Source organism: Pleurodeles waltl, chromosome 12 (genome assembly GCF_031143425.1).
Source record: "Pleurodeles waltl isolate 20211129_DDA chromosome 12, aPleWal1.hap1.20221129, whole genome shotgun sequence".
Lineage (NCBI taxonomy): Eukaryota > Metazoa > Chordata > Amphibia > Caudata > Salamandridae > Pleurodeles > Pleurodeles waltl.
This window is the reverse complement of record NC_090451.1, coordinates 349,946,828-349,973,906: the sequence shown is the minus strand read 5'-3', so window position 1 is coordinate 349,973,906 and position 27,079 is coordinate 349,946,828. Positions and strand designations below refer to the sequence as shown.

Sequence of the window (27,079 nt, the reverse complement as noted above, 5' to 3'; positions counted from 1 at the left end):
TGGAGCCAAGGCAGTAGTCGTCTTCTGGTCTTCCTCTGCAGGGGTTTTCAGCTAGGCAGTCCTTCTTCTTGTAGTTGCAGGAATCTAATTTTCTAGGGTTCAGGGTAGCCCTTAAATACTAAATTTAAGGGCGTGTTTAGGTCTGGGGGGTTAGTAGCCAATGGCTACTAGCCCTGAGGGTGGGTACACCCTCTTTGTGCCTCCTCCCAAGGGGAGGGGGTCACAATCCTAACCCTATTGGGGGAATCCTCCATCTGCAAGATGGAGGATTTCTAAAAGTTAGAGTCACTTCAGCTCAGGACACCTTAGGGGCTGTCCTGACTGGCCAGTGACTCCTCCTTGTTGCTTTCTTGGTTCCCTCCAGCCTTGCCGCCAAAAGTGGGGGCCGTGGCCGGAGGGGGCGGGCAACTCCACTAAGCTGGAGTGCCCTGCTGGGCTGTGACAAAGGGGTGAGCCTTTGAGGCTCACCGCCAGGTGTCACAGCTCCTGCCTGGGGGAGGTGTTAGCATCTCCACCCAGTGCAGGCTTTGTTACTGGCCTCAGAGTGACAAAGGCACTCTCCCCATGGGGCCAGCAACATGTCTCTGGTGTGGCAGGCTGCTGGAACTAGTCAGCCTACACAGACAGTCGGTTAAGTTTCAGGGGGCACCTCTAAGGTGCCCTCTGGGGTGTATTTTGCAATAAAATGTACACTGGCATCAGTGTGCATTTATTGTGCTGAGAAGTTTGATACCAAACTTCCCAGTTTTCAGTGTAGCCATTATGGTGCTGTGGAGTTCGTGTTTGACAGACTCCCAGACCATATACTCTTATGGCTACCCTGCACTTACAATGTCTAAGGTTTTGTTTAGACACTGTAGGGGTACCATGCTCATGCACTGGTACCCTCACCTATGGTATAGTGCACCCTGCCTTAGGGCTGTAAGGCCTGCTAGAGGGGTGTCTTACCTATACTGCATAGGCAGTGAGAGGCTGGCATGGTACCCTGAGGGGAGTGCCATGTCGACTTACTCGTTTTGTCCTCACTAGCACACACAAGCTGGCAAGCAGTGTGTCTGTGCTGAGTGAGAGGTCTCGAGGGTGGCATAAGACATGCTACAGCCCTTAGAGACCTTCCTTGGCATCAGGGCCCTTGGTACTAGAAGTACCAGTTACAAGGGACTTATCTGGATGCCAGGGTCTGCCAATTGTGGATACAAAAGTACAGGTTAGGGAAAGAACACTGGTGCTGGGGCCTGGTTAGCAGGCCTCAGCACACTTTTAATTGTAAACATAGCATCAGCAAAGGCAAAAAGTCAGGGGGCAACCATGCCAAGGAGGCATTTCCTTACACTGATGTTTTATTGGCATATTTACAAATGTTGATTGACAGTGATTTGGTCTCATTCTCAATATATGCAATCAGGGGCAGTCGCACGCTTGTCCATATTAATAAAGTGGCAAATTGTTATCCACTACATAAGATGTTGTCAAAGTCTGTTTTCATGCATGTAATGCAGTGTGACATATTTAAGGAATTGCATGATATCTGCTTACTCTGTAGTGTGCCATGTGCAGGAGTTAATGAAATGCTTGCTTTTGTCTAGACCACTTGGAGGCAGGCCCGAATTGCTGTTTTTTAAGACTGGGCATTTACCGAGTGAGCGACGGAGCCTTTTGAGGGCGGTTAGGGCAGATGCCACTGCTGACGCATCTTTAACGTATCTAGTTACCCCAGTGCATTAGAACAGGCAGAAAGGTTGCTTCAAGAAAAAGAGAGAGGAGAAAGAGAGATGCGAGCGTGAGGAGGACGGGAGCAGGGATAGTTTGACATTTTTGCCGGGGCTGCTCTTGGTTTCCATACCTGCCCTGCTTGCAGGGGAGTTGAAATGCACTCCGTTTGGCAGGGCATGACTAAGAGACGGCATTTCTAAGCATTGGTAAGTACATGGGTGACGTGCTCCACATGACAACGTCTGATATCACTAAATAAGTCACTGAGGGGCAGGCGGGCACAAGGCAGACACTTTTCTAAGGCGAGGAAATCAAGTTTGCGGAACAAAGCCGAGCAGAAAAAGTTGGAAAGCACAGACCGAGAGCTGCCGCTGGAGCCGGCACACCACAGGAGGAGCGCGTGGGCAGAGCTGTGAGGCAAGAGCTCTCCAAAACCACCAGCAGGCAGCACGTCAGTCTGCTCCAGCGCGCGCCGGAATGCGCACCTTCACCCCAGCCCTTGTGCTGCTGCACCTTCAGGCGCTCCTCTTGTGGAGCCTCGCGACTGGGAGGAGAACAGACTACACCGACGAAGAAATACAGATTTTGCTGAATTTACACAACACGTACCGAGCAAGAGTTAATCCTCCAGCTGCAAACATGCTAAAACTGGTATGTTGCTCCTCATACTTGTACATATTATAAATAACTAGTTTTCTTATATAACATTTCATACTGCACCCTACTCTTTTCTAGCACTGAAAATAACATAGCTCCCTATCATCACATTTATAGCACTCAATTTACCGACCTCGAAAGTGTGACAGGCTAGGTCTGCCTTGTCACGTTGGAGCTCGTGACCTCTGGATCACTGTGCCTGGCAGTGACGAGCGTCCCGCACCACGTACTCATTGTATTACCTTTTGTTTCAGAATCTTTACAAACGTTTAATTAAGAAATAGTCCTTGCCTTGCTGCTTTATCCCGCAAGATATTTTCTCCATAGAGGTTTTTAAAATACGATCTTGCAGAGGTTTTCCATTTCCAGTTGATTTGTTGTTGCTTAAAATTAGCAAGTGGTGGATAGTCTCATCATAGTACTCCCCCAAAATTAAATATATATATATATATATATATATATTTTTTTTACAAATATGAGTGTTTTGTACAATCTGTGGAAACGTTACCCTTCGGCAAATATTTCGTTATTTGTATGTCAAAGTGCGGCTCTTAAAGAGCAAAAAACTTCTGCTTCCAAAGTTTGAGTGTTTCACTGATGAGTCAACAGAGTCACACTTCCGCATGGAAATCACTTATATACCAGTGTATACATTTCACACATTAAAAACTGTGCTTGGGCAAAAAGTACAGTTTTTACATTTCTTAGATTCGTAAAATATATTGGTGCTAATTCATTGTGAAAAACGGAGCAAAACAACATCCTGGCGGGAAATTTAGTGCATGTGCTTCACCAATGTAATCAGCTCACAGAGTCGGCTCATAATAAATCCTTGCTTTTACACCTCTATGAAATAGAAACATTTGTAGCAGCTAGGACAGCTGCAGTAGTAGAGGAGTAGGGGGTAGCAATCCTACTGGTTTCCTTTCTAAATTCTGGTGCTCTTTTACACATGCCCTACCACCTACTAAACTTATTGTTTTTTCAACACCAGGCCTCCTCCGAGGTTTAGCCAGTAAGTGATATTTACCGCTCTTATTAATTGATGTAGATTATGGGTGGAGCCAGAAACACAGCCAATTATTTTGCGGCCACCGAATGCAGATTGGCTGGTTTGCAGTGTCAGTCACACTACGTTATTGTGAGAGAAGCACAGGGCATGTCATGCAGGGCCGAACAGGGAACCCACAGCAGCCCTGGCAAATTGTGTCTGATCTGCCCTCATAGGGTGCATGGTGAGCAAGACTCACAACTACAATGGAGCTTGTGAAGTTCTCCACTGCAAGAACATTTCGGAAAAATGGCAAAAACTGCGCATTGTACGACATATGTTTCATTGTATATTCAATTGTATTAATTTTGAAAGCACAGTAAATGATGACCTTGCAGAGCACCAGGATACAGCAATCTATACTGGGCTTTCAATGATTCCCTCACCATCACCCTCTAACAGTGCCTCCATCATTCTGTAGCCCTTCTCTCACATGTACAGTATTTCATTTATTTTTTATAGCACCTCTCTTGCCAGCCTCGGGTGTTGCAGCACTTTACATCACACACACTTACAGAGACAATGAATCGTACGTGTGTAAATCAGTGTATAGAAAATGTTGATGAAGGGGACTACAAGGTGTAGGATTGGGGAAACTCTGTGAACGATGACTCCGTAACAACGAAGTCGTGGACAACGAAAGCGGAACAACGCTTTCCTTAACCACGACTTCGTTGTTTTGTGCCTTAACCACGCATGTGCGTGGTTAAGGCACAGAACAAGGGAGTCGGCTGAGGAGGATGACGTAATGAGTCAGGTAAGTGGGGCAGGGGTGGGGGTTGGGGTTTTAGTTTTAGGGGCGGGGTGGGGGGTCAGGGTATTTTTAGTTTTAAGGGCGAGGGTGGGGGGTTGGGTTTTAGTTTTAGGGGTGGGGGTTGGGGTATTTTTAGTTTTGGGTTGGGGGTTAGGTTTTAGTTTTAGGGGAGGGAGCATCGGGGCAGTTTAGGGGCAGGGGAGGGATGGGCAGGGGAGGGATGGGAGGGGTATTTTTAGTTTTAGGGTTGGGGGTAGGGGTATTTTTACTTTTAGGGGCGGGGTGGGGCATTGGGGTTTTAGTTTTAGGGGCGGGGTGTGGGGTCAGGGTATTTTTAATTTTAGGGGTGGGGTGGGGGTCGGGGGGTTTTAGTTTTAGGGGCGGGGTGGGGGTAGGGGTATTTTTAGTTTTAGGGGTGGGGGGTCGGGGGTTTTTAGTTTTAGGGGCGGGGTTGGGGGGTCAGGGGGTTTTAGTTTTGGGGCGGGCGGTCGGGCTATTTTTAGTTTTAGGGGCGGGGGTGGGGGGTTGGGATTTTAGCTTTAGGGGAGTGGGCATCGGGCGGTTTAGGGGCGGGGAGGGAGGGGAGGGGTATTTTTAGTTTTAGGGGCAAGGGTGGGGTGTTGGGGTATTTTTAGTGTTAGGATTGGGAGGTCAGGCGGTTTAGGTTTGGGGGAGGGGTATTTTTAGTTTTAGGGGCGGGGTGGAGGGTCGGGTATTTTTAGTATTTGGGGGTGGGGGTCGGGGTGATTTAGGTTTTTAGGGGTGGGGTGGGGGATTGAGGTGGTTTCGGTTTTAGGGGTGGGGGTTGGGGTGGTTTTAGGGGCGGTATGTAGAACCTATTGGTCTATGAAGAACCTTTCTTTTTGGAATCGTGTGTGCAATTTTGATGTGCATTATATTGGGAACTTCACACACGGGACCAGGAGTCTTTTCTCCGAATATCCCTTTCTTTTGCCCCTCCTTTGTTGGTTTTTGATGATTTAGCGTAGTTCTTTGACTACGGGGCATTTTCAAGCACACTCCGATATAAATTATATCTGGTGGCGGACATGTCGGACCTACAAGGTCTTAGCTATGATGACAGTATGGTACAGGCCATACTACAAACTCCGTCCATTCTAGGAGAAGAAAATGGCGGTCCCTCTAGTGGCACGAAAGAAGACTGGACAAAACTGTCTGCTTTGAAGAAGGAACTTATAAAGACCGTCCTGCACGGTACAATAATGACAGAATACCTTAGGGCCAACATTTCACCGAATGGACTAATCGTCTCCAACGTCCCTAGGATCTTCCTACAGGACTTACAGTTTCGTCTCGATTGGTCTCAGATCTCATGGAAGTGTACTCGAGACTGGCTGATCTTGATTATTAACACTTCTAAACGTTTGGCCGACTCTATAACCATCCAGATTTCTATCACAGAAGCGGCAATGAAAACCACGATCCAACTGTCTCAGTTTAAGTCCCGACTGGCTGAGATCAATCTGGAACTTAATGAGACAAAGGAATATTTGACAAGACAGAAAATAAACAAACTACAGAAGGACATAAAACGTTTTAGTAGAGAAAAGATCTATCCCTACACGAAGGATGACTATCATTATGAAGGTACTTCAGAAACCTCAGATGACTCAGAGACCCCACAACGGAAATTACGCACACCACAATATAGCTCAAGCTCGGATGATTGGAGTGGCGATGAGGCACCAAGACAGAATCGTAACCGCTACATTCCTCCAACCCATTATAACCCTCCCTTCCCGTATCAACAGATCCCACCTTGGCAGTCTATGCCTATGCCTTTCTTTCAACCACAGCCACAGTATAACTTCAATCCTTTTTTAGGAAGAGGCCGGGGCAGAGGCAGAGGCAGAAACAGAAGGAGAGGAAGAAATGTCCATTGGGCACAGGAAGAACCTCAGATGGTCACCAGGAGCCGCGGGATGACAACACAAAAGAAACCCTAGTGGTCAACCTCTCAAAATCCATCCTTTTACCTTCTGAGATGGCAGTTTTGGAGAAAGGCTTGGGGTTTGTACCGACCCCCAAGGAGGACCAATTTAGATTAAATTGCGAACTATCAGCTTTATTTCGGAAAATCAGATTACATTTTTTCTTTAAGGATCGTCCAAAACCAGATGTGAGAGGCGATACTAATCTAAGGAATCCGTCCACCTTTACGCCACCCGCCTCTACGGTTCCACTAGAGGTCCTTACCTTTGAAAAAGCAGTTTGCCACGGAATCCAACTCCTTGAACCTACACGAGCCTTCCAGAATGTTTCCAAATTGGAACGTGCAGCCCTGCAGTCCTTATCACATAACCAAGACATCACCCTCAAACCCGCAGATAAAGGGGGCGCCATAGTGGTAATGGACACCATTGAATACAGACAGGAATGCCTTAGGTTGCTTAGTGACGAATCTTACTATCAGAAGATTACGACTGATCCTACTCCACGCCTACAACGTGAGATACGAGGAATGATTTTGGAAGCAGAGTCTGCTGGATGGATTACTCACCAAGAAGCAGATTTCCTGGATGCAAAGAACCCCAGGACTCTGTACTTTTATTGCCTTCCAAAAATCCACAAGGGCATTCCCCCTCCGGGTCGACCGATAGTCTCTGGCATCGGTTCATTGTTAGAACCTCTCTCTAAGTTTTGTGATTTCTTTTTACAACCCATCGTACAAGCAACTTCTACCTTTTTAAAGGACACAAAAGATACTTTAATTTTACTAGACAATATTAACAGCTCAGGGACCACTGACATATTGATTAGTCTGGACGTAGAGTCCCTTTATACCAATATCCCCCAAGAAGCTACTCTGATTGCGGTGGAAAACATACTCCTGACCGACACCTGGCCTCACAACACTCCTGTGAGTTTTATCATGCAATGTGCCAGCATAGCATTAAAAGAAAACTTTTTTCAATTTGAGAAATGTCTCTATCACCAAATACAGGGTACTTCCATGGGGAGTACCTTTGCTCCGAGTCTGGCATGTCTATATATGTTTTCTTTTGAGCGACATCACATCCTTACCCCTGACCAACCATTTTTTTCCAACATTAGACTATGGCGTCGCTATATAGACGACATCTTAGTGATTTGGAAGGGCAATATCGACCAAGCAAAGGCCTTTACACAATGGGTTAATACGTTGGACACGCATTTACGCTTTACTTCTACCATCTCTAAGAGTGATATATCCTTCCTTGATTTACAAATTACACTTAAGGACGGGCAGCTTCACTCTTCTGTGTTTCACAAAACCACAGACAGAAATAGTCTATTGCTCTATAACAGCCATCACCCAAAGGCTTTACGAGATAATTTACCTGTTGGCCAGTTCCTTAGGATACGACGAAATTGCTCTGACACCAGTGATTTCCATACCCAAGCAAATGTGCTATGTCAGAAACTTTCAGAACGTAACTATCCACTAAGGAACATCAAGCTAGCCAAGAAAAGAGCTAGTAACATTCCCAGAGAATCACTATTGACCAATTATGTCCGTCCTCAACAATCTAGGCTTACATGCGTGACCACATTCACTCCTTTGAGTACTCGGATTAAGAATGTTATCTGTAAGTCTTGGCCGATTCTCACAAGTGCTGGCGAATCTTTGGAACGTCCCTTATTTTCATTTAAAAGAACCCAGAATATCAGAGACTTGTTAGTTCACACCAGACCTGTGATGCACCACAATGTGGACCATACGAATCCTAACCAATGGCTGAGAGTCAAAGGACATTACCCTTGCGGCAGTTGCAATGTCTGCCCACTGACCAACAATATACAAGAAGTGGATTTAGGTGAACAAAAGATTTGGCAATTGAGAGCACACACCAATTGCCGCACCAAAGACTGTATCTACATGATCACATGCCCTTGCAAACTTAGATATGTAGGTATGACAACCAGAATGGTGAAAATCCGTATTAATGAGCATCGTAGCACTATTAGATGTAAGAGGTCTTCCACGAAACTGACCAACCACTACATCGATAAAAAACATACTGCAGATGACATGAAATGGTTTGTTTTAGAGACTGTCAAACATAACAGTCATTGTACGGCCAGACTTTTTGAAAAAGAACAGCGGTGGGTGTTTAGACTCCAGACCCACATTAATGGACTGAACGATGACATTCAGTGGACTAGTTTTATCCATTAACTACTGTTATTTATATGGACTGGTTTATATCTTGACATACCCTAAACATCCTTGGGTGCCTTATTACACTATTAGCCGAATCAAGTTAGTCCTTTGCTTTAGCGAAGTATTTGGATTACGTTTGCTGGATTTAAATCTTTACATCTACCCCCTCTTTCAATAATTTCTCTAGAATTTTTCAGGCCACATTGAGTTATTCGGTGACTTGATTCACCACTTAAATATGGCCGACACATATCTGGCCTCTTTTTGATTTTTACCTTTGTAGTCCTTCTTTTGTGTTAGTTTCTCTCCCTACTTATGGGCAACTACTGGCGTCCCTCCTGGAGTTCCAGGGAGTGTTGATACCATTAGGTCTTCCCACACGATTCTATCCATATCCAAGTAAGTGCCTTTGTTGTCTGTAGTTTATGCAGCTATAGTTATGTTGCTTCCAGTCATGACCGACGTGACTATACTATGGGCTCTTTCTAACTCCGTGTAAACTTTATTGTTCACGAGATGTGCGATCGCTCTGATCGCGACCGCGCTTCCAGCGCGGCTCTCCTCCAGCTCGGGCCGCCCTTTACAGGGCGGTACAATGCTTGTATCTACCCCGACACAGGCACCTTCCTTATCCCACACCCCGGTTGCGAGATTAGCGATCGCACTGATCGCGTCCGCGCTTACCCGCGCGGCTATCCTCCTGCTCGTGTCGCGCTTTATAGGGCGGCACGGTGCTTGTGCTCACCTCCATACAGGCACTCTCCTTATCCCCTCCCCGTTAGCTATTTAGCTACCCGGAGCAGGGTTTAGAGGCGCTGACTAGCGCATCTCTCTTCCAGCTCCGGCCGCCGTAACAGTGCGGTCCGGGGCGGCATTCGACCCTTATTCAGGTTCGCTCTCAGCCCCGGTTGCTTTTCGAAGCCACCTGGAGCCGGGTTTAGACACGTCGCGCTCAGATATTCTTTACTGGGTGTTTACATACGCGCTGCTATGCGCCACCCAGTGTTGACTTGAACCTAGCTGTTCTTTTGGATTTACGAGCACTTTTTTGGCTCGATTAATGTGGGGTTGTGACGGTGGTCACATCCATATACTTTGTTGTTATAAATCACTTTTATAGGCCCACGTGGCTATATTTTGTGAACCTTCATGTTTTGCAGTTTAAGATTAATTGTTCTGACTCAACCTTCTGGTCATAACCTCTGAATTTGTGTCTGATAAATGTCTTGATTACTAGATTATGATGTCCTCTTTATAATTTGTCTGTCTTCTCACTATGTGTCCATTTTCGATGTATATTTAGGGATAGCTTCAAGTTATTACTTTCCCTGATGAGGCCCTACATATAAATTATGAGGGTAAGCAGTGTGATATACGTTCTTGATTTATCCGTACTATTACACATCTGTTTGTTAAGCACATGGCACTTCTGGTATTTTTCACGAGTGGTTGTGGTGTTCCAACAAACAATGAGCACGAGTTATGTTTAATATTAATGATGTGCTTCGATCTCTTTTTTTCTTCTATTTCCTATAGGCTCTGTTCTCCCTAAATAAGGGTTTTCCAAATATCTAAAGGATTAGGTACGTTTATTAAGGTCCTGACGAATCGCACTAAGATCATTTTTGACTACCATTTAGCGAGAAACATGTTGACCTGTGATGTAGAGTAGCACAGGGGACCCTGTGTCTACTTGCTTCATTTATACTACTCCCCAATGTGAGAGTCAGTAATTGCTATTAATAATAATTTCTCTTTTTATGGGGAGCGTAGACATTATTTTACCATTTCCCTATTTATTGTTTTTAACCTTGTCAGAGGTATCTACACCAAATTAAAGACGTATTTATTTTCTACCTCTAGACAATTTTAACCACTACTATACCAATCCTCCACACTTCTTTTTGACCGGTTGTGCATTTCTCCTTAAACAAGATCTCCGGCAAAGAGCCCCCTCGTGGGGCCCGTCAGGCATTGCAGCGCCAGCCTGACGAGGAGCACAGCCCTATGATGAAGCATGTCACCGTAAGGTGAGTGAGGGCTTGTGCTTTAAAAGAAATAACTTTTTCTTTTCTGTGGTATGTAGAACCTATTGGTCTATGAAGAACCTTTCTTTTTGGAATCGTGTGTGCAATTTTGATGTGCATTATATTGGGAACTTCACACACGGGACCAGGAGTCTTTTCTCCGAATATCCCTTTCTTTTGCCCCTCCTTTGTTGGTTTTTGACTATGAAAATGTATCTGTTTCTCCACCATGCACTATCCCTCTCAGGATCCATATTTCTGGTGCACCATATACTGGGGGATTTCTGTATTGATGGGGCCCACAGTTTGCGTAATGGAGGCAAATTTTAAAATACTGTGCGCAACCACATTATGATACTGCCCATCCCTGCATAATAAAGTTTGTCTTGACATAATATTGGCAATACATAATTAGCATATTGTGAGCATTCATGGCATGATGGTCACCAACCCCGGCATGCTACAGCATGCCCTTGCATAGCAGTGATAATTCTTGGTGTGCTGTGAGCATCCATGGCATGATGGTGACCAACCCCAACATGGTACTGCATGCCCTTGTATAACAGTGATAATTAGTGGTGTGCTGGAAGCATCTATGGCATGATATGAGGTATTCCTGTATTCTTATGTTTATATTGTGTGTATTACACAGACAGCAGGCAGTAGTACAAGTGAGTAAATGATTCAAGCAAAACATGGATATTTTGGGATTAAACATTTATTTACTAAAAGTGAAAAACACCTATATGAAAACAAACCATTCATGTAAATGAAGTGCCTGTGCTAGGGGGATTTAAAAGTCTTAATTAGAGAGCAAAATGTCTATATTTCAATAAAATGACATCTTGATTTTTGGGGACAAAATGATTGCACTTCTAAAAAAATGTTTAACGTGATATTTCAGTAATAATTCATGCCTATTTTGGGAGAGTTATTGCTAGTGTCTCGTTGGTGCCCAAGCACACATTCAGTTATAGCAATTTTTTTATATATAATGTGGAAGTAGTTTATCCTATATATTATTGTAGATTTTAATGACATTATTATTGCTGCTGTTTGATGACCCGGGCCTGATTTGTGGTTTGGAGGAAAGGGAACTCCACTGGAAATGTCACAAGCAGATCATTGTCTGCCTAAATGACAGACTACCTGCCCATTTAGGGTCAGGAAGAAGATCAGCTTTCACTCGACAGAGCCCCAATTGCTTCCATTGACGGAAAGCTTCCTCTGACAGCCTGACGGTGTAAGACTCATCCTATCTAGCGTGGACAGTGTGATTCCTTTTTCTGTTTGTTACAAACAGGTAAATCCTAGTGGCCAGGGACGAAATAAAACACCAAATTACCTCAGCACCCAAGAAAACACTCACTGGGTGTCGGGGTCATTATTTTTTGGTAGATGGCCTTTTCTTTTTTACAGTCACAGAAATTGCCATGATGGCGATTCCTATTGCGTTAGAGAGATCACAGGTAATAAATTACCACATTTGGAGTTTTGTTTCTTGAAAGGCAACGTTTGTTAAAGTTTGGTGGGTGGCCTTTTTGTACCGTCACAGAAATTGCCATGATGGCGGTTCCTGTTAAGTTACAGAGATCACAGGTAACAGTGCTTAATCTGAGCCGGTGGTTTCCAGTGCTCAGCACCTGCATTTAATTGTCAACACTAGCACTTATGACAGTCTGCCACATGGTGGCGCTGTCTCTCTAACTTAGAGTTGAACACAGCAAGCATTGTTTATTAATCCAATTTACATTAAAATGGATAAACCTGCCGCCCAAACTGTCCTTATAGCTTTGGAGGACTGGACTAGTCTGAATTGTCACACTTGTAGGAGTGTGATAGTTAGAAGTTGTGTTGGGACAGTCATTGGCAGCGCTGGCAGAGGTATGGGGGATACAAGCTATAGTGGGCTCCTGACAAGGTCACTGACACCTACTTTTTCACAAATTAAGGACTACGTGGTAACCTCTAAATCTTGCAGATGGTAGTCCATCAGGGTGGCAGATGTAATGTCCTCTGCCACCCTGAAGGACGGAATAACATTCAGGAAACTCTGTATCTGGCCCGGAGTCTGTAAGATTGGTCTAAACTGTTGTCTGAACCTGTAAGGTCTCTGTGAAGTGAGGAGTAGTTTTGTTGTATGCGATTGTACTATCTGTCATATTGTAATATCTTCTTCTGTTGTCGATAGCCTGAGATTGTGAGTTTGATAGGTTATTATAATTTCTACCCTGCTCCTTACAATTGTGATGAAGAAACTACTTAAAAAGGGCAGTATGGAAACATGAAAGGAAGTGGAATGAAGATGTAAAAATAAATGCAATATACATTTTATAAAACTGTAAGTCGTGCACATGCAGACCGAGAGTGTTTGAACTACTTCTTATACCAATGGCTTCGAAGCCCATGTACATAGAAATTGTGCTGACAATGTGTGTTTTCATACAATATTTTCAGAGTTTTCATAATGAGAGTGAACCTGGCATATTCATACGGAGGGCTGTAGGAGGGTGAGCCTTGCTTTTTTAGAAGTTTAAGCTTTTTTAGACAATTTAGGTAACATTATATGCTAAAATTGTCAACTCCCTCAATTTTTACCACATTTCCTTTGGGGAGGCTGAGTAGGTAGAACTCAAGCTTACTTGGTGCGTTCCCTACATGCAGGCCTTTCCTGCAGAGTAAGTCCAATATAAATCATAATATACTTGTATTTAATTAATTACACTTGGCATTCATTAAATTACGTGTAATGTGCCCAAGACAGTCATTTAATGGATTACAAGTAATGTAATGCTTGCACTGTTAATGTTGTTAGTGATGCCATGTTGTGTACACAAGGATGATTGTTTTTCAGTTTCTCTCATTGTTTGGTTGTAATGCTTTTATCTCAAAGAGTCAGTCCTTTCTGATGCCTCTTTGTATAACTGTACGTAATTATTGCATTCGTTTTCCACTTTTTTTTTCCAGCATGCCAAAATCTCCAGGTATTATATTTTCTTTAGTCTCTCTACGTCAAACTTCTCTGAGACAGTTGAATCTAAGGGATCTCCTTGCACTGGAGTCGATCATCGTGGCCTTGGTCCCAATGGATTCATAATAGTGTAGGGTGACCAGATTTTGAGGAGCAAAAACAGGGACAGGTCAGACATAAAAGAAGGACTAACGACTTCACACTCACTTTTATATCTGGCATGTCCCGTTTTTTTGCGTAGCTTTGTGAATGTGTGCCTATACATGTGTGTATATATATATATATATATATATACATATATATATATATATACATGTATATATATATATACACATTTACAAGACTACACATATAAAATTAGTTATGGCTTGACCTCCCAACCTACATCCCCAACCCGCCCACCACCCACCTCTCTGTGCCCCCCACTCCTTCTCTCTGCTGGGAGCAGACAGTGAACTGTGTTGCCTCACAGTAACAGATAAAATACTTTAATTATTGCATACTCTGTAGGCGCCTGTTAAAGGAGAGCATACCTTGAATTTATGCTTTCCTAGATAATCTGACCTTTGTCCCAAAAACCGGGACATTTATGTAATAATTTGGTCTTTGTCCCAAAAACATGGACATTTGTTGAAAATTAAGAGAAGCGTCGGGACACCAGGACAGTCCTCTAAAAACCAGGACTGTCCGGGGAAATCCGGGACGTCTGGTCACTCTATAATAGTGCCATTACAAATCTATCATGTATTCCACATAACAGAGTGCACTTCAGAAAATCATGCTTTAGTGCTTACACATCTTGTAACGTCAACCAGCAAAGGTAACTCCCAAGTCCAGGCCCAGATCAGGCCCCTGAATATCCCTTGGCAGGATGGGTAACACTTGACAAACTAACACGTCTGTATGATTAAAACTAATACATACTCCTGACTTCCTATGCATTCATAGTAATAAACCATATGGGACTGATTCCCAACAGTAAACATACATGTGTAGATTTTCTGCTGCACTTAGGTGTAAATTTACATATTTTGCTATTCTTCATTTCCCAGTGTACATTTGCATCTATGTTTAGACCTACATGTCTCCAACCCCTCAGTTCAAAGGTGGAAACACTTAATACAGAATTTAGCAGTGTAACGTTACTACTACTAACTTTTCACAGGTATGCATAAATCTTTGCCACAATATTCCTGGAGTAAAGCAAAGAAAAATAACAGTTTGTTAATTTTTTCAAAAATATAAAAAATATTAAAATGTAATCTATGAATATTATATCAGATTATGCCACTACATGAGATGTTTAATAAATAATTAAATAATTCAAATGCATTAATTACATTTCTAACTATAATTTTTTTTCAAAATTAAAAAATAACACTACAATTTGTATTTTAATATTTAATTAATATTTAATAAATTTGATGTAAACTTATGCAATTTGTATTAATTTAAAATAAGTTACATTTTTATTAAAAGTTGAACAGTATAATTAATTTTCAAAGTAATACGTTAGTTATTTACAAAAAACTAAATATTTCCTTTTCAACAAACTATTTTTTTAACAAGTTATATCATTATATGTAGATATATTTAATTTAAAAATCTAAATATTTTAATTCATTTAATAATATTTCCTGCTGGGTGTTATATTAAGTTCCTGCCTCTATTATTTTCCATGGGGCGTGTGCTGCAGTACCTGTGAGTGACTTACTCCAAGACAGGGCTGGAGTACATTTACTACTGTTTTGGGAATTTTTTTAACTGTAGTAACTTTGAAAGTTCATTTTGTGAATAATAATGGTCTTACTCTTTTGTGGGTGGGTGATTTAGTAGCCTGTTTATTGCTCAGCTGCTCCGTACACTACCATAAACCCTTCCTTACTCCTACCTTAACCCATCCCCTTTAGTAGTAAATATTTTGTATTTTCCTGCCAATTCTCTTGATAGCTCCCACATTTACTATAAAAATGTAGGTTTATATGTATAGACATCTCCTCACATGTAGCATAGATGTCCATATAGGTCCTAAGTAACCCCATGAACATGAGGGTGATGTCAAGACGTTTAACAGGTAATATGGAAGAATATCTTTTCATGCACTCTGGGAAATCTAAAGATACACAAATATTACAAATAAATATACACAGGAGCACACCTCCTGGAACCAGCAACTGGGGTGGAAATTTCCAAAAACTGTTGAACAATGGTGTTCTTGACCTTAAATCATAAAATGCAATACGCTGTCAGAGGCAGATTGGGAAAGTAGGTCATTCCTCTTAGGGTGATAACCCTGGGCTACACTTGAAATTCCTGTCCTCTGTTAAGACAAAACAAGGAAACAAAACCTTGAGCTTTCAACAGCTCATCTACAAATCATATACCATTGCTCATTATTTAAACGACATGAGCAAAGGAGGCACTATCAAGTATCCATTCCTGTTGTGAAATTATAACTGTTATTGATAGCTCCTTTGAAATAAATAAAAAAGTCTTATATGGCCTGATGTAGATCTTGACGGTAATATCACCGTCCCACAGTGGTGGTGGTCACATATACTCTGTCAAGCTGTTGGAGTTCCGATCACCATGCCATCCGTGCTAATGGAGTGTACTCTGTTGCACCAGCTGTATACCGCAGCCGACACAGCGGACTCCAATGCTGGTGATTATTACTCCTTCACCTTTGGTATGGCGGGCAATGTCTGATCATAACCCTGTGGTATTAGAGATAGCTGAGACTAGCCTGGGGTCAAATATGCGGGATTGGACCTGTGAACGAGCTGTGCTCATAGATGAAGAGTATGCCCGACATATTGTTTGCTGGATTTCTAAGTTTATGGAGATCAATAGAGGGGTCGGGTCAGTTGGGGCAAGGTGGGATGCTTTTGAAGCAGGGGTGCAAGGGGAGACGCTCAGATTCAGCTTAAATCGTCAAAAGAAAGAGAAGCTTAATATAAAAGAGCTATACAGGATCATGGAAGAGGCTGAGCTACAATTAATCTCAGCTGCCTTTGGAGGACAAGATATTGATGAGGCTCAATTTTAAGTAGCATTAGCCAATGTGGCGATCAATAATTTCTCAGGTAAGAAGGCAGCGGAATAGTATGTAACTTGGAAGGGCGAGTGCCAAAAATATAGCAAAAGGGTAGGACATCTTCTGGCTGTGTGGATCAGGCAAAAAATTGTGCAGTCTGAGATAGTACGGATAAAAGATTCTTGTGGAATTTTGGTGTCCAACCCTGAGGGAGTCCAAGAGGTTTTTCGGGAGCACTACAAAAGGCTCTATAGAGAAGAAAGAGAAGAGGATGATTTAGAAAGGAACCTAATACAGTTCTTAGAATCAGTCCCTTTCAAGAGATTAAGCTTTGAAGATAGTGATTTTCTAGATGCCCCTATATCTTGGGAGACAGTGCAAGCCGCAAATAAAGATCTGCCCTCGGTGAAAGCAATTGGGGTAGATAAAATCTCATTAGAATTCTACAAGCTCTTTCCTCGCAGTTAAGGCAGGACTTGCTGTTTACCTTTTTCCAAATCCAGAAGGGGCAGCAGGCTCCAAAGTCGTGGTTTATCGCTAATGGAGTTGTATTCCCGAAAAAAAGGTAAACCATCGCAAAAACCAGGGATGCACAGGCTGACAGCCCTAATTAATAGTGACACATAGATTTATTCTAAAGTGCTCGCCACACGTTTGAGTTTAGTTATCAAAAAGATTGTCTCTCCAAGACAACATGGTTTTATGCCCGGAAAGGGAACCACGGACCACATTTATCACATTACTACGCTTTTTGATGCCTTGTCAGTATCTGGGAATCCTATGGCATTGCTTTTATTAGATGAGGAAAAGTGTTTGATAGGATTTCATGGAAATACCTATGAACAGTCATGAGTCTGTTCGGAATAGGATCAGGATATAGCAAAGCAAAAAGATCACTATATCATAGAACTATCGCCAGACTTCAACCGATGGGTGCACAGTCAGGGGAAATTCAAATACAAAGAGGCACCAGGCAGGGGTGTCCGTGTTCCCTCCTCCTTTTTGCGTTATATATTAACCCCCTTACATGGAAATTAGACGACCCCCCCCCCCCCATACACAGTCAAGGCTGGAAATTCTTGTCTATGCTGATGAAGTGGCCATAGTTACAATCAGCCCTGGGATTGCTATATCTGAGATTGAAAACGAGGCCCAGGCCTTTGGGAGCTTTTTCTGGGTATCTGTTCAATCGACGTAAAACCCAAGTAGTCCTTAATAGGTATGCTTGGTCTGAGGATGAAAGAGTAGTTGAAAAGGCAATGTATCTAGGGATTATTATGGTGACCAACCAGGATTTATTGGTCAAAACTAACTTAGACCCTGTCATTGGCAAAGCAAGTAGAGACCTGCATAAAATAGGTAATTTACACCGATCCATAGTGTGACGGAGCAATGTAATCAAGATGATCCTGCTGCCAAAAGTGTTACATCTGTTTCGGGCTATTCCCCTCAAATTTAACAATCATTGGTTTAAGGCTATAAATGGCGTGGTCACACATTTTATTTGGGTGCTCTCAAAAGCTAGAAGGGCGCTCAAATATTTAACTTTCCCCAGAGGTGGAGGGGGCTGGGCAGTGTCAGGCTTCAGACTCTATTACTGGATAGCAGCCTGCCAATACATGTGTCCATTACTGAGAAAGCAAAGGAGGGGATGAGGGGGTGGATGGGATTCCTATTATCTTTGAATTACTACTGGGGAGAAGGCCCGTGGCTGCTTTCTGTGCCAGGTATTTTTAAAAAGTACAGTTTAAGGCTCTGCAGGGGACTTTTAAGGTATGGACTTCACTTTGAAAAACGATAGGGCTAGGACAGGTTCATTACTATACGTCAGTCCATTGAAACCCATTACTCCTTGATCTTTTTAGGGGTCCCCCTTTGAGGGGCTGGGAGGATCAAGGGTTAAAGAGACCCGTCGGCTTTTTTTTATTACTGAAGGAATAGTTTTTTTCGACGAATTATGTTCTAATTTCGTGATTTCTCAGAAAGACATCACATTTGTGATTTCCTAATCAGGAAAGGTGGAGGCCCATGGAGATTCAAGAAAGTAGAACTGCTGGACCAGCTTGTCGGGAGCGAATATTGTACTATAAGCCAACTCTATAAAAATCGAAATACTCATTAACAAGATGATATGAAAAGGCAAGGTAAGAAGTGGCAGACTAATTCAGGGTCCTCAAATGGTTCTTTCTGGGAATCGCTGAAATTAGCTCAAAGTATATTACTCTCGGCCAATCTGCAATCCCAGTATTATAGAACTATTTACAACCTTTATTATACCCCGGGAAAATCGCTAAATGGTGGGGGGGAGTTGGTATTACTTGTGCAGGTTGTCAACATCTTAGGGCAGATTTGGTTCATATGTTCTGTAATTGCTCCAAATTAGAACTACACAGGGATGAAATTCCAAAGTTCTTTCCATCCTGCATATGAATTAATATCACTCTAACTCCTCAGCTGAATCTGTTAGTGGTACATAATGAATTGGTGCCAGACCCCGCTTAGAGATTTACATTTAATGCTATGGTGGTGGTTCATCTATGTATCGCTTCCACGTCTTGACAGCACCTCCTTGAGTTTCCATCAATAGCTAGCACGTTTGCTAACTACATATAATATGGAAATAGCTTTATATTCAAGCAGAGGAAAGAAGGCTAATATAAAGGGGAAACATATCTGGGCTCCTACCATAGGTTAGTAACCAAGGTTCACACACAATCCCTTAAATTATAACAACACCAGCTTCGGAAAACCAACTGCCTGGATGGTGGGTGCAGGAAAAATAGCAAATAAAGGGGGATGTGCGATTACACTTTATATTCTAATTTATGATGGGTTGTAATAGAATGTTTTAGAAATAGATTGTTGAAGTTTGTTACAGTCCTTAAATCCCGTGAATTTTAGTTGTGGTAATTGATTGGAATTAAGGTCTGGCACGGCTGCACTTTAGATACTTGGGATTTTGAAGACCAGGGCCCTGTGGGAAGGAATACAACGCTTTTCTACTGTACACTGTGGCAATAGTTAGATGATCTGTTTGCACTATTTGCACTTTATTTTGATGATTGGGATTGCAATTTATGAATTCACATATGATAAGATGAGACCCCGTTACTGGTCAAAATAACCTGTCATGTTTTATGTTGTATAACTTGCCTCGTATTTATTGGTGTAAATGTTATATAGCCCTTTTCTCTTGTATTAAATTTTTTGGCTTCAAAACTGCAATAAAAATGATTAAATAAATACATGAATATGTAGTGCTTGATTTAGATCTTGATGCTACTACCGCCTTCCCGCCATGGCAGCAGTCCCAAGTATTCCATCAAGCTGATGGAGTTCTGACCGTCATATTTAGATCTATTGCTGTTCAACCTCTATCTGCATCAATGGAGTGTACTCCATAGCAACAGCTGTATCCCGAAGCTGACACAACAGACTCCAACACTGCCGATTATTACTCCTTGGCCATTGAGACGGCAGCACTGCACTGACCATAATTAGATAACACAGTAGTGCTGGTGGTGTACCAGCAGCAGTCTCATGATGATGGGAGTCCATTGCGGGACCCGCTCAGCACTGTACTATGGCTGAGGCAATTGGATGGCTGCTAGCAGCCCACACTTGATGTCTATTGGACAAATGTGAACACCTGCAAAAAAAACTCTGTTTTAGGTTTTCATCATTTGCCATTCTACTGCAGCAGTGCATTTTGGTGTAGATTTTGAAGACAGAAGTCTGTATTGTGCAGTTTCTGTCTCCCTCTGTCTTTTTTCCTTTCCTTTGATTTCATTGTTTCTTCACAAACTTCCTGAGGAGGTTGTACTTGGCAATGCAATTAGGAGGCAAGCTCAGGGCCTTGAGCCCACTTGTCAAATTGTGAATTATTTGGAAATTGCTTTATATATATATATATATGTATATATATATATATATATATATATATATTGAGAGAGCAAGCAAAGTGAAGGTATTATATGGTACAGCTAGATGACACGACTCAATAGAAATCCGACACCAATTTAGAAAAATAGAGTCAATTTTAATCTTAATTTAGACACCAAAATGAACTTTGTAGCTTTTGTACAACCAGAGTTGTGAATTTTTAAATCCTACAGTACTTTGTAGGTGTAAAGGATTTCCATTGAAGTCAATAGGGGAAAATAGCAGTGTGCACTCGGGCACTTGTAGAATGAGTTCAGATGAACCCATGAGAACGTAAGGTTCTGCGGGGACCTAGACCAAGATTCAATAGTCCAACATTGGACGGTCTGACGTGGCTGGTGTGTTTTGCACTCCACTGCAAAACTGGACTTGGGGGTGGATGCACACTCTACCCTTTAAATGTAGAGGTTAGAGGTCTTTGGGGGGCCAGGACCCAGAATCGGCAGTTGGGTCTTCACCACCCCATCTGGCGGCTTCAGGTACAGAGGTGGCTTCTGGCCATCAATCACATGGCTGGTTGTGCCAAAGATGCTTTGCTGCTCCAGTTGAAGACACTTACATCAAGATGTAAACCCACAGGAGAGGGGTTGCTTGCGATGTTGGTCTCTATGCTCCGGGGGGGCGCCTGGAGTTGATGAAAGTCATGTGGCCATTGGTTTCCAGGCTGGTGACAGTCAAGCCTAGGTAGCTGCAAGGTTGGTCCACAGGTTTTCTGGCAGCTAGAGGTTGTTTGGTATGGAGTAGAGGCTTGGAACTTGACACAAGCCTGATTCCTACTTTTTAGATGCTGGGCACTGAGTTTCTTTAGGCTCAGGCAAACAAAGACTGTTGGGTCGCAGTTCTTCGATCTCAGTCTGTTTTTGCTCCTGCAAATTACAGGGCACTGGTAACCAGTCAGGGGAGTCTTCCTTGGATTGGATTATGGGTGTCCACTGGGGTCCCTCTTGCTGGGAACAATGAATATTCACCTCGGGCAACCGTCGGGCACTCGGTTCCAGTAATGGTCCCCTTAGGTCACTCTGGATCCTCTCTTTGCGCTGGGGCTAGAGACCAGGTCCTGTTGTCGGTGCCAACATCTCTTTGTGCTTCTTTCTTCTTTTCCAGGTAAGATCTGAGTTTTGGTGCCAGGGGAGCCCCTTAAATCCTGGTTTAGGGGGTGTTAAAGGGTGTGAGGGACAGAGGCCAATGGGCTACTAATCCCTGCGGCTAATCCGCCCCTTAAGTGATGACTTCCTGTGGGAATGCGTCATTTTTCCACCAAGAACACATTTTTCTTAGGGTCTGACAAGATGGCAGAACTGTCCCTCAGCTGTGCAGACCTCCTAGCCCGCCTTAAAGGTGTGGCGAGTCTTTGGGAGGTGCACGCCTCCTGCATAGCTAATTTTCTGCCTGTCTCGCCAGCAGGGTGGGAAGGGCTTTGTTCTCCACTGGAGGGACAGCTACGTACACATCAAAGGCGAGGGAAGTCCTTGAGGCTCACCACCCTGATGCTTTTCTCACTAGCCAGCCTGAGAGGGAGGAAGTGTGACCGATTTCCTGCTCAGGTCCTTTGTCTTGCATCCTGCCATGGTGCTAGCACCACCAGCAGGAGGCCAGACTCTTGTCTGTGGTGGCAGAGGCTGAGGAGAGCCTGCCAAAACAGTGCAGGACTCAATACCTTAGTGGGCACCCTCTAAGGGTGCCACCTGGGCATATGCTTGTTAATCCTAAACATGGGCATCTTGTTCAAGGTTAAAAAGCTCAGTGTTTGATACCAAACATGTTGGGATTCGGCCAGGCCATTGCAGAGCTGTGCATCTGAGCAGTGGTCAGGTGCCAGTCCATGTTATTCAATGAACCGCCACTTACTCTGACCAGCATCGCATTTTAAATGCCATCACAGGAGCATATGTGCTCCTGCACATATGTCCTCACTCGTGGGACATTGCACCCTGCCTCCAGGGTTAGAGGGGGCCTGCCTGAGTGATGACTGACCTGTCCATGGACAGTAACAGGGACTCTGCCTGCACCTGGTGTGGGCAAAGTCTCACTCGAGCAGGCGGATGCTTGTGCATGCTGACATGGCATCTCTGCAGTCTCTCCTTTACTTGGATTAATCAGGGTGGCAAAATCCGTGCTGCAGCCCTGGTGAACCCCTTTACCACCATTGTCCTAGGTGGCCTGGGTACCATTTACTAGGGATTTACAGGGGTCGTAAGGTCCTTGCCAATTGTCCTATGCAATTTGACATACAATTTAAGGGGAAGAGCATTGGTATTGGGGCCTGGTTATTAGGCCTCAGGGCACTGACAGGTCAGAAACAACAGGATCTGACAGCAAAATTCAAAAAGGGGTTTTATATATATATATATATATATATATATATATATATATATATATACAAACACTGCAAGAAGTATCTCATTCTCATAGTAAAAATGTTTATTTTGAATCCCTTTGTCCTGGCATTAATTTTAGATTATTAGTAATCATTTGCTGATAATGTTATTTCTGCTAATATGTGTGGCATGCTCTTATTCTCATTTCTGATAGTGACATGCACAGGTTATAGTTTTGACATATTTATATAGTGTATACATTAGTGTTGTACATTTCTGACATGTTAATTTTGGTGCAAGCGTTCATCATGTTACTAGACAGTTACACCTAAATTATACATGTTTCTATTTTTGTGACTTGAGAATGCATGTGTCATTATTCCAACATGATGCTTTACGCAGAGATTATGACACTTTAGAGTTAAATGACTTCTAATGTGTAACAGAAATTGCACAAAACAAGGGGGAATGTGACCTTAATGCATCTCTGACACGTTTGAAGTTTAGGGGATACATTGGTTGTACATTCTGTGTAAACCCACTTGTTTCATTATGTAGTGCAAATACTACATTATGTTGGCTTTATTTAGAATGATTTGTACTGTTTATATTTATGTTATGGTAGTTTGAGTTAAATGATTACACACACCTGTATGGTCACATTTAGGAACTGTTGTGACTTTTTGTGAAGGTGTCCATTGGCATGCGGGCAGTTGCCACCAGACTGATGATTGTTATTGATATGTCGAGGTGTTTTATTTTAAGTTTTTGTAACTACCACATTACACACATATGCAGTGCACATCATTGTACTATTGTTTACACGTTTTTAAACATGCACAAGTCCATTGCTAATGTACACACACAATGCCAAGGATGACTGGTATAACGTGACTTACCTTCAGTTAAAGAGATGCAGGAGTTGACTTTCGTCTTGTTCCAGTACCAGCAGCAAAGTTAGGACTTGTATGATTGGCAGGAAATGAGAAAAGTAGATAAAAGTTTAACACTTTTGTCCTTCCCAATTTGCCAACTCAGTTGTGGCAAGTTAGCTGCCACAGTTGCATTGTCGGGAAGGCACACCATGAATGGCTCGGCTGTAAAAGTGGTTGAAATCCGCTGCCAGCCTCTTTTGCCTATGGCACTGTTGACGCAGGTGAAGAATCCTGGTGGTGACTGTGGTTTGCCGCCTGTCTTTTGTCTATGCGACCTCTCACATCTATATAGAGCGGGCGGACCGCCAAGGCAGTGGATGAGAAATCCAATGGTAAATCAACAGCGAGACCGATTCCGCCAATATCTAAATCAGGCCCATAGTTTTAATATCATCTGTGGTGTAAATTAAAGGGCCCTTGACACCAATGCAAAATACATTAAAATGAATTACTTACTCTTTCTTTATTCTTCCTACATTTTTCTAAATATGACATGATAGTTTTCTAAATATAATATGACTATTGCCATTCTCCTATCATTTATATTTAGTGATCAAAAAATCCAAAATGATTTATTGTATTTCATATATATATATATATATATATATATATATGTATGTATCCAAGAAAGAAGTGACTCAAGTGACTCAAACAGATGGTCTTGCCAAAGAACAAAAATATATTTCCACTGCAACGTTTTGGCTTCCGCCTTCCTCAGATAGTACAGGATGGTTTGCTCTGTGGCTGTACAGCTGGCACTGCTGGATTTTCAAAAAGCATCATGAGTGAATAAAATGTGGAATCAATGCAGTCCTGAGAACTCATCAGATATGCAGAAATCAAGTGGTATTGTCCGTGATGTTCAGTTCATGTGGATGCAGTGACTTTAAATGGTACATCCAGAAGTTTTCTCTGATGTCCAGTAGTTCTTCCTTTAAGACACGTTCCACAGGGAAAATCTTCAAATCTGATAATAAATTCCCACAAGGTTAAAATGACTGGCTACAGGCTTGGCAAGTTTCTTAATTATTGCTGATTTGTGGTTCCTGAATCATGTATGAGGTCATTCACTGTTTGGCCTACATATTGTTGTTTACAGCTTTGGCGTTGGCACTGAATCACATAAATGACGCATGTGGACATGTAAGTGACATGTAAGATGTTGTCTTTTTCCATAGGTCCTTCTCGTAATGGAGCTAGTTACTGATGATGCTCGTAAAAGGTATTCACATGTGATGCACCTTTTAGAGTCATAGCAGTAAACCCCTGCATTTGTTACAGCTTGCTTAAGTTTAGCTCTCACAATAAGCGATCATCATCAGCAGCTGGCATCTGCGGAAAGGTCCTACAATGGATACGCACCTTCGTGTCTGGCCGAACATAGAGAGTCAGACTCACGCCTTACCTGTCAGAACCTATGGAGATCAGCTGCGAAGTTCCACAGGGCTCTTCCCTGAGCCCCACATTCTTCAACATCTACATGGCCCCTCTCGCATCCATCATCAGGGGCCACAGACTAAACATCGTCTCCTATGTCGACGATACCCAGCTGATCATCTCACTGACCGAAAACCACACTACTACCAAGAAGAATTTCCCCAATGGGATGGAAGTCGTTGCTGCCTGGATGAAGGACAGCTGCCTCATGCTCAACTCTGACAAGACCAAGATCTTCATCCTGGGACCATCCACATCAGCCTGGGATGATTCCTTGTGCCCATTGACCATTGGCATCCCCCTACCCCAACAAACCACGCACGCAACCTCAGCGGCATCCAAGACTCATAGCTCACCATGACCCGCCAAGTCAACTCAGCCATATCCTTCAGCTTTCACACACTCTGACATCTCCGGAAGATCTACAGATGGACCCCAAAGGACTGCCACAAAACTGTGACCCATGCCCTGGTTTCCAGCAGACTCCACTATGGCGATGCCTTCTATGCCAGTACCACCCAGGAGAACCTCAAGAAATTACAGCACATCCAAAATGCCTAAGCCAGACTCATCCTGGACATTCGCTGCCACGAACATATCTCCAATCACCTAAGAGACCTCCACTGGCTACCTATCGAGAAGAGAATTGACTTCAAGCTCCTTGTCCATGCTTACAAGGACCTCCACGACCCAGGGCCCACTTACCTTAACCACTGCATCACCTTCTACACGCCCACCAGACCTTTCCACTCAACAAGCACTAGCCACTATACCCTGCTTATGGTAGACCTCGGTTGGTGGGAGATCGTTTGCCTACCTCGTGGCAAAGAGCTGGAACACCCTGCCCTCAGGCAGTCACCATTGCTACCCCAATTCAGGAAGGACCTTAAAACCTGGCTCTTGGACTGAAGCTCAGAGGACAAACCCCCTTAGCGCCTTGAGACCCTTACTGGTGAGTAGTTGTGCTTTATAAACCCTGATTTGGGTTGCGGTTTTGGAAAAAACATTCAATTTTTTCACAAGGAAAAGGTTGTTTGCATTATATTTCTGTAGTTGGGAGCTGATGGATGATAGTCAACTACAAATGGGATTCTGTCACTTTTGTTTCTTCAGTTGGTATTCCAAATAAGTGCTTCCCTGGGTAACTGCGAAGACTTTGTTGCAGTATTATATGCAGAGGATTGCCTTGCTTTTTAAAAAATGTAACAAGCAACTGTAGATGGTCTTTACAGGTGACTTCATTGCTGCAGATGCGTCTTATTCTGAGTGCTTGGCTTTAGATGATGCTGAGTTTAGTGTGGCGTGGGTGACATGAATTCCAGTTTAGATACAAATGAACATCTGTAGGCTTGTAGAACAGATCAGTTATAATTGTTTGTTCATGAATGGTGAGTAGCACATCCAGAAAAGGGAGATGACTCTTCTGTTTAGTACTGCTGGTGAATTTGATGGTAGGATAGACACTGTTGATAAAAGCTGTAAATTGTTTTTATGTTCTGCTTCCTGCATTCCATATTATAAATATGTTATAAATATGTCATCAATGTATCGTAGCCATACCTATGGTTTGATGCTAGAACTCACAAGTATATAGTTCTCCAGTTTGCCAATTAAGATATTTGCACAGGAAGGAGCCATCCGAGTGCTCATGGAAGTCTTTTCCATCTGCAGATGGTGTTTACCATTGAAGTAACATTTTTGTATTTAAGGATAACTCTTGCAAAGTTTGTAAGCATATTTGTTGATGGTTTTTTCTCAGTTCTTTTATTAAGAGCTTCAGATAATCATGTGGTATATTTGTGTATAATGATGTAACATCAAATGTAGCCAGAAGAGTGTCATCATCATCATCATCATCAATTGTGTAGGTTTGGTTTAGTTTTTCAATAATCTGAAGTAAGTAAGTGACTGGTGTCCTTAACAAATGATTGAAGTTCCTGGACAATTGGCTGGAGGTGCAGGTCCACAAATAAAGATAGTCTCTCCGTTGCTGTTTCATTGCCAGAGACGATGGGGCGGCCAGGATTGTTCATTTTGTGAATTTTGGGAAGCATATAAAATCTCCCAGGTCT

The 27,079-nt window shown here is 42.8% G+C and overlaps 1 protein-coding gene across 2 annotated transcripts in view; it reads left to right on the top strand.

Moving 5' to 3' along the window:
• Positions 1 to 1,798: 1,798 nt before the first annotated feature.
• The window catches only part of LOC138267525 (cysteine-rich secretory protein 2-like), a 183,936-nt gene continuing 158,655 nt past the window's right edge, over positions 1,799 to 27,079 (top strand). Inside the window, exon 1 of one of the 2 annotated variants that reach the window (XM_069216535.1) lies at positions 1,799 to 1,919. Coding sequence is in view for 1 of the 2 variants with exons in the window: in XM_069216534.1 (XP_069072635.1) it covers positions 2,191 to 2,364 (174 nt within the window). In the remaining variant the exon portion in view is untranslated. Of the gene's footprint in view, positions 1,920 to 2,055; positions 2,365 to 27,079 lie in introns of those variants that run through there. The other variant, XM_069216534.1, reaches the window with a different exon arrangement.